Genomic DNA, 12,962 nt, shown 5'->3' on the forward strand with positions numbered 1-12,962 from the left:
CCTTGGCTCAGAGGCACCTGCGCTGGCCTTGTGAAAGGGGACCTCCACGCATCTCTGTTGGGAGGTAGTGGGGTGATGCAAAAAAGGCTTTGGTTTGAGGTTCTCCAAACCAGAAAGGTCCTGCACATGAAGCTGATGTAGGTTGGAGGCTGAAATAACAGCACAGCTGTGACACTGACGTGTTCCTGTCCCTGAGTGCTTCTCCCATCCAGAGGGGTTTCTGTAGTCCTGGAGAGCAGCAGGCCTCAGCTGTGGCCGTCACTGCTGCTCCAGAAGGGCACTTTTGGCTCACATCAGTGTGTGCACAGCCTGCTGCAGCCCTCCCACACTGCAAACTCTGCTTCTGGTTTGGAGCAAATGGAAGAATCATTCTAACCGACTTCTGCAGTGCGTTACAAGCTGCTGTTTCAGAGCATTCATCGTTAAAATGAAGTTTGTAGTAAACAGATACAATTTATTTGTTGCTCAGTTCAGTTTCAGTGTAATCAGTTCTGCTCTGGGTGACTTCATGGCAAGGACTGGAGGACTTGTGTGCTGTAAAACTCAGGCTGTTTGTGGTGAATCTGTGTTTTCTGAGTGGGTGACAGAATGGGTGAGGTCAGCACCAAAGGGCCGTTGCATGTTTGGTTGAAAATGAAAAAGGTGCAAGGGAAGAGCATTTGTTTTGACCATAATCATGTGTGCTTTCCTAAGGAGTAACTGCTCTTAAAGGACCGCTGCTGTTCTTCAGATGTTAACTTGGATGAAGCACGTGGTGTTCTGGGAGTTACTCTCATCATTTTAATAGAAATAATTTCTCCATTTCTCATGCTTTATAAAGTGGAAATCTTTGGAATTAGGAAGCTCCCTCCTCTTCCAGTGTGAGGTGGATTAAATCCTCAGGGAGTTTTCGTAAGATTAAAAAAACCAAGGTGGTACAATGAAGGTCCATATGGGTGGGTGCTTACTCACATTGCAGTACTGCTTTGCTGTCAGAACCCTCATATGTCACACGTACCATGGGTTACACAGATGTCCTTGTTCATTATCTGCTGGTGCTGTGACCCTGTGTGACCAAATTTCCTTATTTCTGCTAAAAATAAGCCAGCCATCTATTTTATTTAGGGAATGTGAGAACAGAAGTGTTGAAGTGTCCCAAACAGTGCTGTTGAAGCTGGTCGTTCTCCTCCCTGCTTTGTAAGGGGCAGTAATGACCCCAGGGCAGTTGGGGAGTTGGGCTCGGAGCACTTATCTTGCAGTCCCATCTTCTAAGTGCATACCACAGGAGCTTGGTTTCTTGGATGCACCAGCAATTGTGTGAATTCTGGCAGTAAGAGGCTGGGGAGCAGGAAGGGGCCTCTGTTGGAGGGCAGGATGGGGGAATGCAGGTGGAGGGGGCTGCTGCTCACTGCCTTCCCTTTGGGGCTGCTTTAGGACAGCGTTGGTTACATAGTTCTGCTTCAGGTTAGTGTCTGAGTGCTGTGATGCCCTTTTAATGCAGCTTTGCTTATTTGATGGAGATACTGAGTTCAAGGCTCCTGCCTGAATACTCGTTTCCAAAAGAGAGCCCTTGCAGTGAGTGTGCTCTCAGTAGCCATCGGGACGTGTGCTGAGTTCCCTGTGTGTGATGATTTAGGGTTTGGCATCTGACTGTGCATTCTCCTTGCAGCATCCATGTGATTGAGCGCCGTGCTCTCCCGGAATTTTTCAATGGGAAAAACAAGTCCAAGACTCCTGAAATGTAAGTACAGCAGGAATGGGAGCTCGGTGTGCTGTCCTGAACCCTGCAGTTGCTTCTGCATGTATGTGTGCTTAGCAGATACCATCTGTGGGTGTGTGAAAGAAGGAAGGAGCACCCGTGGCACTGCTGCTCGTTGCTGGATTGCATCTGTTTTACTGTAGTAGAAGCAAAACTTCAAATATGAAGGCAACAGTTGATAGCAGTTATCCAGGAAAAAATAAACCTAAGTTTTTTTCCCAAGCACTATTGGAACTCTGAGCATGTCCTGATCAAGGTCCAGGACATGATACCTCCCAGAGAGATCTGTAGAAGTACATGATACTGTGGAGCCTTCATGACCCTCGTCCTTCTCTTGCTCTTCCCTGTGTTTCTGAGACATGACAGTTGTGTGTGTGTGCTGATCACTGTGTTGGCTGTGGGATGTATTAGCAGACCGTGGAATGGGTTTCCCACAGTATCCGTGTTGGTGTCACGGTTCCCCAAGCAGCCAGTGGGTAATTCTGGAAGCAGGTGAGGGCTGGGATGTGAATGCTGGGTAGTCTGATTGAAATCAAAGAGCTGGAGCTGAGCATTGCTGAAGGGAAGCACTTGTTTGCATAGCAGTTCCAGACCCTCTCGTGACTGCAGTTCCTGATGTGCCACTGATATCTCGGTGGAGTTCTCGTGGTTGAATCTGAGTTCAGACTGAGGCTGTCTCATCTCCCCGTGGGATCTGCACAGGACTTGCACGTTCTTCATTCGCAATTGCATAAGCACAGTTGTTTAGAGACAGCTTTAGAGAGGCTGTTACAGGACAGAACCAGAACGGCACGATGGCAGCTGAATGCTGTCAGTCTGTCCATAATAAAATGATTCTCCTCCACTCTGACCCTACAATATATTGAGGTAAGCCAGTGGTTTTGCATCAAATCCCTGTCTTGGCTGTCTGCTGCAGTCTTGTTCTGAGCATTGGTAACAGCACATCTCACCTTCCCTGAGCAAACTGAGTTATTCAGAGCAATCCCTAAAGGCGATTGGTTAAAGGAAGGCAGGCAGCATCAGGCTTTTGAGCTCTGTGCTTTTTCTTAAAGCTGTAATCCCAAAACCTGAGAGTTCACCAAAGAAATCAGACTTTAACTCCGTTCTCTTCTTGTTGACTTGGACAGAGGAGCTGGGCTCAGCTTGGTGTCGTCTTCAGTCTGCTGAGAGTGCACTCATGGCACTGTGTCATCAATGAAGATGTGCACAGTTCCCAGAACAGACCCCTGGGAAACATCACTTGTCAGCACCTCCACCAGGACACAGATCCGTGGACAAAACCCTCTGGCAGTGACCATCCCACCAATTCCTTATGCACCAAACAGCCCAGCCTTCAAACCCGTATTTCTCCAACTTAAGGATAAGGATACGGTGTGGGACTGTGTCACAGGCCTTGCACAAGTCTAGGTAGACAACACCAATTACCACATTCATGGTTTGAGACCCCACTGCCCAAGGAGTCCTGCTGACCCCACGTTCCTGTTGGGCTGCTGACTTGTCTGGGGAGAGCTTGAGGACATGTGAAGAATCTCTTCCCCCTCAGTTTGGTTCCAGAGCAGAAGCTCGATCCAGAAACGTGGATTTGCTGCTGAATACTCATCATGTGGATCTCATGCTTCTTTGCTCAGTTGACAACAAAGCATCACGTTTCGGAGCTACTGCTGGTTCTCCCTTTACAAGTGAAGCAGATTAGGGCCTCCCTTTCTCCCAGTCCCTCCATTATCTTATTGCTATTTAGAGGTTACAGGAGCAGCATGTGATCTTGGCTTTGTGCTTTCCTTTTAATAAAATAAACCTCTTTCTGAATGGAAATGTCTAGCCCCCAGCTTGGTTCTGAGGCCAGACAAAGCGCCGTGTTTGCAGAGCCCACGCAGGTTCATCCTTCTGACAGAAGGGCCTGGGGCTCGTTTCTGTCTGTAAAGGGATTTTAGCTAAATACAAGTTGACTTCATCTTTCTTGCTGATAACAAGTCACAGCTAATGGGTCATGTCACTGTAGCAAACAGTCTTCCTTCAGGACAAACGTTAGGGATATTTCTGTCTTAGGTTCCTTTCTCCACCTATGATGTGACCTTCACTTGTAAGTACTGAACTTGTTTCTGCAGCCAAGAGCATGGCAAGGTGTGCTTCTCAAAGCAGGTGTCACCCCATATCTCTCCGGGAGTGTTCAGAAGTGCTCCTGAATGTCTCACTTGGAAGAAGCTCCCTTTTGTTTCTTGTCTGCTGCACCAGTGTTCAACATGAAGTGCAGCACCTGGTCCTGGAGTGTTGTTCCTGTGAGTCTAATGTATAACCCTTACAGATGTGAAGATGTGGTGTTTTGGCAAGAGTGGGTCTTTGCAGCATCTGTCTGCTTATGTTGTGCATGGGAAACACATTGGTGTTCCTTCAGTGCATGATTTACACTCCATCTGAGGCATCTCCATCTCTTTATGAGATGCTGTTTTCAGCAGGTCTTCCCATAGCATCCTGCCTGTGTTTGTTGGTGGATTTGCTTTTGTTCATTGCGAGGAACAGGGCTAGCAGGTGATGCTGTGGTAGTTCTTGTTGTGAGCAGCTTGTATGAAGAGGCTTAGTACATTCCAGAAACGTGTTGAAAAAGGCTCAGCAATGTTTATGGGGCAGGAACGGGCTGAGCCCCACAGCTTGCTCAGTGCATGAGGAGTGCTGTGCTGGGCTCTGGGCTCTCACCCTCTGCTTTTCAGAGGCTTTGTCCTCCTTTTGTTCTCTAACCTTTCCCTGCTGATGTTTTTATATACAAAAAGTCCTCGTGCAGAAGCAGTAGTGTTCCATACAGTGTACAATTTCTGTTTCTTTTCCCTTTTTTTCTTTCTGGGCTCACAGTGCCCAAGTTGGGCTCTTTGCCCTTTTTCTATGTTAGGAAACCCTATCATTTTTTCTGCAGTCTGTTGACCAAGCACTTGATCAATGACCAAGCTGTGGCTGTGGTCACGGAGTGCTTTGCAGTGAGGGCAAGAAGGATGACCTGCTTTGGGCTTGTTTCCACCAACAATGCTGTTATCTGTCCTTTAGAAACTTAAAACCTAAATTCAGGGAAGATATGACTCCTTGTAAATCCCTGATCTCTGCAGCGGAGCCGCAGAAAGGTGTGTAAGTAGGTCCTTGCTTTCCTCTTCATGATCTGTCAGCAGATGTATGGGGGGGCTGTCCTGCCTCGTACCTCCTGACACTCCTCGTTCTCTGCTTCTGCTGATTTCGGTTGCTGTTTGTGCTGCTGATCCAATCCCATCGAAATCCAGGAACATCTGGAAGAGATGGATCATATTCGGAGTATACAACAGAAATTCTGCTTGCACGTTGCATTTAATTTTGTTTCTTCAGTAAGAATTTACTGGGGGTATTTGCTTGTCAGTACTGAAGTTGTTTGGAGGAGGTGGATCCTGAAACACCATGTTTGGTATCAGCATATGAAGTGAGCTCTGTACCAATTGTCCTCCAGATACCTGGCTTACCGCAACTTCATGATCGACACCTACCGCCTGAACCCGCAGGAGTACCTGACCAGCACGGCCTGCAGGAGGAACCTGACTGGAGATGTGTGTGCTGTCATGAGGTGAGAAAGCATCCACCTTTCAGCCCATGCTTTCACTTGAAGAGAAGGAAATAGTGCAGCTTTAGCAAGGAAAATGGTGCAGTAGACAAAATAGGTGTGGGCAGTAGAATCAGATCGTTGGATGAGACCCTTAAAGGTCATCGAGTCCAACTCCCCTGCACTGAGCAGGGACACCTACAGCTAGATCAGGTTGCTCAGAGGCCCTCCAGCCTGACCCACCCATCCAGCAGCAGTTGTGCTGTTATGTTAGCCATCAATTCAACCTCTTCTCATAACCAGAAAGGTTATACTGTCCTTCATTTGTGATATTCTGGCTGCTCAATGAACCATGCCTACAGAGCTGGGGTCTTAGCCTTTAGCCTTTGCTGTTTCTTAAGGATGTGGAGTTCCTTTCAGAATTCCTGGGTTTGCAGTGCAGTTTTGCTGGTTGTATCTGTTTCACCAGTCTTAAGTTGTGAGGTGCAACAGAGCCCTGACATTTTGGAAGCTGCTCATGGCAGGTCCAATGAAGGACAGCCACACGTAGGTAAGAGAAGAAGGGAGATGTGCAGCCCTCACATTGGCATTGCATCTGCAAACATTTCTGTGTGTGCAGCCCTAGCTTTGCTTGGCCCATGGCTTTAATTACGTGTCCTGTCGTCCTGCTAACGTTACGTTTTAGGTCTCTTGCTGAAGTGATATTGTCAGGTGCACACAATATGTAATATTTATTGCTCTTACGATTAGTGAAGCTTTATCCAAAACCAAAGCCTGTTCCCTGGCTGTCTTGCTTTGTTTCTTATGACTCGGATTTGTCCCGGTGTTTCAGAGTGCATGCTTTTCTGGAGCAGTGGGGTCTCATCAACTACCAGGTGGACCCGGAGAGCCGCCCCATGGCCATGGGCCCTCCTCCCACCCCTCACTTCAACGTGCTCGCCGATACGCCGTCCGGCCTCATGCCTCTGCACATCCGCACTCCGCAGGTGAGCCCTGCAGCTCGTGGGAGGTGGCAGCTCCGCTCACTGGTGCCATAGATCTGCACGTGTCACTCGTGGAAGATGTTCATGACCTCAGAAGTGGGTCTTGAATTCATATCTCTTGGGCCGTGTTTGCTTCCTTCTATAGAAACGTTTCCAAACAATTGTATGTGTTTATCCCAAGCGTATTTGTAACAGAAGGGCAACTGAAATGATTTCTACTTTTTTATGGTAAACTGTGTGTTCTTCAGCCCTCGCCTTTTTGTTTTAATGGTGCTGTGGACAGCCATCCTCAGACACTGGAAGGGGCTCAGCTGAATCCTCCTAGCTCCTGTGAGGAAGTAATTGTAAGGTTACATTGCAGCTGATGCTTATAAGTGTATATGAGGTGTTAAGTATGTAGAAGCACAGGGATTTTCTTCATTACTTTTCTGTTATTGGTAAGGGAGGGGACTAGAGGGGCAGTTCAAAGCTCCACCTGGAAAGTATTGAACTCTGAACAATAAGCAAATGAAACAAACAGATCCTGTATAGTTTGAGAGTTGCAGGTAGTCAGATTCTGCAGAATCAGTCCTGCACTGGTCGTTCTGTGTCCTGCTCAACATTTGTCTGAAAACCTGGGCTAACTTTCAACTCCTGACCCTCTGTGCTTTCTTCTGTGTTTGTTCACAGATCCCAGCTGCTCAGCAGATGCTGAGTTTTCCTGAGAAAAACAAAGAGAAACCTACTGACCTGCAGAACTTTGGACTTCGCACGGACATTTACTCAAAGAAGACTTTAGCAAAGGTAAGTGCATTTGGATTTCTTTGTCATTTGGCTTCTGTTTGCCATTCTTCCTCAGCTGTCCTCTGCTAGGTGACGGTGAAATGATTTGTTACTCCTAGATTCCCACTTCAGATCTCAGTGTAGGACACTGAGATGCCTTGCTGTATTCGTGTTGGATAAGCGGTTTTGAGAAGAGGACCACGTGCCTGTCCCAAGCTAGTCACTGCTATCAGTCTCAATTCATGTTATCTTTATTTGATATTTTAATAGAATACTTCAGAGTCAGACAGCTATCAAATCAGTACAGAACTGAAAATCATTCAGCAGGATCTTTCACTGACATATTTTCCAGACTGAGAGAAGGGGAAAGCCACATGCTTACAAAAGTGCCACTAAACCATTGCAGGGGACTTTTTAGCACTGCCATTGCAACGTATTGTGTGTTTAGTTAAAGTTGGGTTCAGTTGATTAGTTTGCAGCAAGGTTGCTGGTCCCACAACCTGTTGCCCTTACGTCGTGCTGCTGCCTGCACAGACACAGTGCTTGGAGCTGTTGCAGGAGTACAAGCTTCCTGCTCCAGCACAGCTCTCAGCCTGGATGTCTGCAGTGTTCTGCTGCCTCTCCTGGGCTGGCATCAGCCTAACTCTGTGTAAATGGTTCTGTAAGTACAGTGCTTGTTGACCTAGGAGATTACGAGAGAGCTATGTTCAATTTAAAACAAAAACTACAGATAGGACTGTAGAGCAACATCCTTTATTAGCCTTTGGTTCCGCATCACGTTTCACGGAATGACATTTTTGCTTCACTGAGTATTCATCAAATTCATAAATCTTTTCATAGTTCTGGATTCTAGTTCTGTTCACACATGTCTTTAGAAACAAATTTGAATAGATTCATTGGCAGAGGTGTGTTTCTCTTCTTGTTTAGCATGTCTGGCAGCTTTGTTTCAGCAGCTCATAGCGGCCTGCATGAGGGCTGACCAGCAGCAGCGTGGATCCATGTTGTCTTGGGTTTATGAGCTATATGAAATTGGACATGCTTTCATTCTGGTGTCTAGATAATGTTCTTTTACAAGCAGATGACAACCTGCTTTTGTCTTTATTTGACATGTAATAGATGAGTGACCTCCAGGAAAGCACTCCCAGTGTGTTTTAACTACAGAAGTAAAGCACGTGAACTGAACACATCTATGGGAGAACCAGGGATTTGTTTGCTGTGGTAGGAATGTTGTGAAAGATAGATGTTACAGTGGCTCAAACAACAGATTCTTCTCCCTTCATTATTTTTTAACATTCTGCATAAAGAAAATCACATTTCATGTTTCCTTCCTCTTTCGTAGAGTAAAGGTGCAAGTGCTGGAAGAGAATGGACGGAGCAGGAGACGCTGCTGCTGTTAGAAGTAAGTTCATGGGGGGGGAAATTGAAGGCTAGGAGACAAAAGCAGGATACTACACATCAAGATAAATGTACATGTAGTTATGTTGAAGTTAAGTTAGGAGACAACACTGTCCTTTTGCTGGACCTGTTTAGAGTGGGAAGCAGTTTTGGGACCCAGCAGACGTAGCTGGAGGGATGGGTGGTGGAGTTATGGCTGTGGCTTTTGGACTGGTAAAAGGTTACAGCTCTCCCTCAGAGTTCTGTCTGTTTCTTCGACCATCATCTCTGCAGGGACACTGCTGCTGCTACAGAGTGGAAGTGTCTGTGTGCTGAAGGGCCGTTGTGTTCTGTAGGGTTCAGTTCTGCCTGCCTTGTAGCTGCAACCCAGACATTAAGTGCTTAGGAATGCTCACACAAATTCGAGAGCAGATCTTGCAGTGCATTGAGCAGCAGTTGGCAACGTCCTGTGCAGTGGGTGGCCTTCAAGGGATGGCTTATCTGCACCAAAAGAACATTCTGAAGTTCTGTTAATCTCCACGAGCTCTTCAGTAAGCCATAACATGTTACAGGGAACTGCAAGCAGGCACTTTGGAAAGCTGAACTATTTAACACACAGATTGTTTTCCTCTGCTTTGCCTGCTAATAAAGGAAGCTTTTTATTTGGTAGCCCTTGAATCCAGCATGTTAATTCACTCCTCTTGCTGCGTGGCTGTACTTGATCCATTCTTTAAGTCTTTTCCAGAAGTCTACAGGAAATAGACCTAAGAGTCATGCTGGCTCTGTAAGAATTGGGTCAGAGAGCTGCTGATGTGATAGATCAGGGCTTGGTATCCACAGTGGAACAGGTTGCGCAGAGAGGTTGTGGATGCCCCAACCCTGGAGGCACTCAAGGCAAGGCTGGATGTGGCTGTATGGATTTTGTGACACTATGGGATCACTGTGGGCTCTCTATGGGGCTCTGTGGGGCTGTGGATGCCCCATTCCTGCAGGCATTGAAGGCGAGGCTGGCTGTGGCTCTGGGCAGCCTGCCCTAGTGGTTGGTGACCCTGCCCAGGGCAGGAGGGGTTGGAATGAGATGATCTTTGACGTCCTGTTCAACCATTCTGTGATTCTGTGGCTCTGTGAAATGACTGAATCTGGAGCCCTTGAACCGTGGGGTGATGGCTGGGTCTGTGTGAGCTCCTGGTGAGGATGCTGCCCATCTCTGCATGCTCTCTGTGCCTTCCTGTCGGTGTCAGGGCAGCACTGATTTCCGTGGCAGGTGCCCCGAAGTAATTCACATGCTGCTGCTTCCTGGAAAGAGGTGATCAGCTGCTGAGCTTGGTGTTACGCTGGGTTTTCTTTTTCCTCCTTTAGTATAATCCAGGTGCCTTGCGATGGAGGATTCCCATGTAAGAATTCTGTTGTCTGGTTGTCCTGGTTATTTTTGCTCTCTGTGTTGGCCGTGCTGACCAGCAGCAGCCTTGTGTTGTTCCTGAGCCTGACCAGGGGCCTCAGCTGCAGCCTTGCAGATAGGGAGGTGGATTCATCAGAGTGCCAGGGCAGCTTTGGGTGTCAGTCTGCTCTCTGTTCCACATCTTCCTATCAGCCTGGGGAAGGACTTTGCTTATGGGTAAAAACAGTGGAGATATGGTGCTCTTGCACAGGGCTTATCTCGGCACGCTGGCTTCTTTGCACCCTGTTATTAATCCTAAATGTCATTCTTTTCTGTGCCTGTACCTTAGGCTTGCACATAGCAAGCAGTAACCTAATGAAGTAATCCGGATGGCATATTCATTTTTCCTTTAAAAAAACAAACAAAGTCTTGAGTTTGCAAATGTACTTAATGTGAGTTTAAATTATTAATGTTCCTCATTCTTCGTGGATTTAACCTATGAATAAATCAGTAAAGAGAGAATACCAGTTCAAGCATAAGTAATGCAGCTGTAACGAGGCAGCTCGGTGCAATTAAGTCCTCAGGGTGGCTTTGGGCAAATATATGTGCAGTGCAGTTGCAAAGAATAAATGGTATCTAAAATAATGACCGTCCCTCCTCCTGTTGGCTGAGCCATGGGGAGGGGTCTGGTTTCCCTCCCTGCCCCACTCCTCTGCCTCTCTGTGGAGTCAGAGCTCTCAGCTATTGCTGTTAGGACGACGACTGCGCCAACAGAAAGCTGACAGGGAGTGGAGGAGAGTGGGAAAGAACTGCTATGCAGCTGTGAAGAGCAGAGCTCCATCTAATATGCTCGAGTGGTTGCAGTGGGTAGGCAGTGACACGTAGCTAGATGGATTTAGGGAAAGTGGAACGAATGCTGAATGTGGAATAAATACTTCTCTAAGAGTCTGACCCAGTGAACTGAGCAGTGTCACATTGCTTTAAACACTGCAGCAAGGGCAGGAGGAGGCTGGGAGAGCAGCTCCTAAGCAGTTGGGAACTTCAGTTCCAAAGAAGCTTGTCTGAACCAAATTCTTCCCCTGTTGAGCTTTTAAAGCCCCTCCTCTTGCTGTCTGCCTTGTGGGCTGCAAGGTGCTGTGGTGTTGCTTCCCCCCAGCTAACCTCAGCTGGAGCACAGCTTCCCTGAGCAGGGGCTGGCCCATCACACCTCACACCCTGTGCTTTGGGGAGCAAGGAACTGATGCCTTTCTGATGATGTCCTGGGGTATCTTCCCTCCCTCCCACCCAATTTAAGCACTGACTCTGTCCCTCAGTGCCACTGTGGGGAACCGAACACTTCCTGGGATGGTGATCCCCCCCGAACTCCTTATGTGCCAATAACTTCCTGCCCTTTGGTTCAGTCTGCATCCACAGATCTGGAAATGCTACACAAGTTGTGCCAGGCTGGCTTCCAGCACCCGCAGCACAGCAAGCTGTCCTGCCCCAGTTCATCGCTTTGTGAGGAATTCTCTTAGCTGATGTTTTATAGATGCTGCCATTAAAAACACTCTTCTTCCAGATTGGTGTGTTTGGAAAGACTGTGTGTACTGGAACTCCTGTTTTCATTTAAAAAAATATCCTGTTCTTGATGAACAAGAGTGGTTTGAATACAAACCTACGGGTGGGCATCCTGTGCGTGCACAGCTGCCACTTGTTGTAGCTGTCCTTGTCCAACAGAATCACAGAATCACTCAGGTTGGAAAAGACCTCAAAGATCATCGAGTCCAACCATGACCCAACCGTACTGCCCTCACTGTAACAGCCCTTTACTAAATCACCACATCCAAATGGATTTAAACACACCCAGGGATGGTGACTGCACCACGTCCCTGTGGAGCCCATCCCAGTGCTTAACAGCTCTGTCTGTACAGAAGTGTTTCCTGATATCCAACCTTAAATTTACCCTGGTGCAACTTAAGGCCATTTCCCCTCGTCCTGTCACTGTCACCAGTGAGCAGAGCCCGGCCCCACTGTGAGCACCTTTCAGATACTGGCAGAGAGCAGTGAGGTCTCCCCTCACCTCCTCTTCCCCACACCAGACAGCCCCAGCTCCTTCAGTCTCCCCTCGTAGGGCACACTCTCCAAGCCCTTCTCAGCCTCACTGCCCTTCTTTGGAGCTGCTCCAGCACCTCCATGTCCTTTCTGCACTGAGGTGCCCCAAACTGAAGGCAGCACTCGAGGTGAGGCCTCAGCAGTGCTAAGCACAGGGGCAGGATGACTTCCCAGTGCTGCTCACCACCCCATTCCTGATCCAGGCCAGGATGCCATCGGCCTTCTTGGCCACCTGGGCACACTGCTGGCTCATATGCAGCCCACTGAGGTCCCTTTCCCTCAGGCAAGCACATAGGGCTGCCTGGAGTTGTTGTGACCGTCACCAGGACCTGACATTTGGCCCTGTTGAAACTCATACAGTTTGCCTTGGCCTATCGATGCAGTCTCTCCAGGTCCCCCTGTAGTGCCCTTCTTCCCTCAGGCAGATCAACACTCCAAGTCAGTGTCATCTGCAAACTTACTGAGGGTACACTCTATCCCCTCAAGATCATTAATTAAGACCTTAAATAAAAGCAGCCCCAGTGCTGAGCTCTGGGGAACACTGCTTGTGAGTGGTCACCAAGTGCGTTTAACTCCACTGAAGTGCTCTCTCTCTTGTCCCCGGGAGCTCTGCAGATCCTTCACATCATCCCTTTGTGCCTGTGTCAGGCACATCACACAGATCCCATCCCACTGTCTGACAGTTGTGGTCCCTCTGAGCAGCCCATGTGCTCCAAATTCCACCTTGTGAGGTGTGGAGGGCCGTGCACGTGGATGTCCTCCACCCAGGGGCTGAGGTTTCTGGTTATCCTCAGTCTGTGGGAAAGATTTCGAGTGCTGAACGGCCACTGACTTCATTTCTTAATATTTGCACTTAAGAGAGCATTCTGTGGCACTGAGTTACGTGGTTGGGTTGACACTTAGGCTTGATGGCCTTGGAGGACTGTTCTTACCTTTGTGATTCTGTGATACTGCTTCCTTAGGGAAAGCCAGCTGCCACAAGGAGATGGGTGGAGAGCACGAGGGCTTCTGTCCTCTGAACTACATCATACCTGCAGATACGTGCTGTGAGAAGTCCATGGCAGCTGGGGTTGTCACAGTAATCCT

General features: G+C 48.1%; 1 protein-coding gene across 2 annotated transcripts in view; it reads left to right on the forward strand.

Moving 5' to 3' along the window:
- The window catches only part of SMARCC1 (SWI/SNF related, matrix associated, actin dependent regulator of chromatin subfamily c member 1), a 62,865-nt gene that overhangs the window by 28,919 nt on the left and 20,984 nt on the right, over positions 1-12,962 (forward strand). For both annotated transcript variants that reach the window (XM_065744869.1, XM_065744870.1), the window contains exons 15-19: positions 1,649-1,720; positions 5,199-5,312; positions 6,121-6,274; positions 6,941-7,054; positions 8,373-8,432. In XM_065744869.1, coding sequence (XP_065600941.1) covers positions 1,649-1,720; positions 5,199-5,312; positions 6,121-6,274; positions 6,941-7,054; positions 8,373-8,432 — 514 coding nt within the window. The remainder of the gene's footprint in view (positions 1-1,648; positions 1,721-5,198; positions 5,313-6,120; positions 6,275-6,940; positions 7,055-8,372; positions 8,433-12,962) is intronic.

Source organism: Cyrtonyx montezumae, unplaced genomic scaffold, assembly GCF_038088225.1.
Source record: "Cyrtonyx montezumae isolate F1298 unplaced genomic scaffold, pur_monq_1.0 scaffold_32, whole genome shotgun sequence".
Classification (NCBI taxonomy): Eukaryota; Metazoa; Chordata; class Aves; order Galliformes; family Odontophoridae; genus Cyrtonyx; species Cyrtonyx montezumae.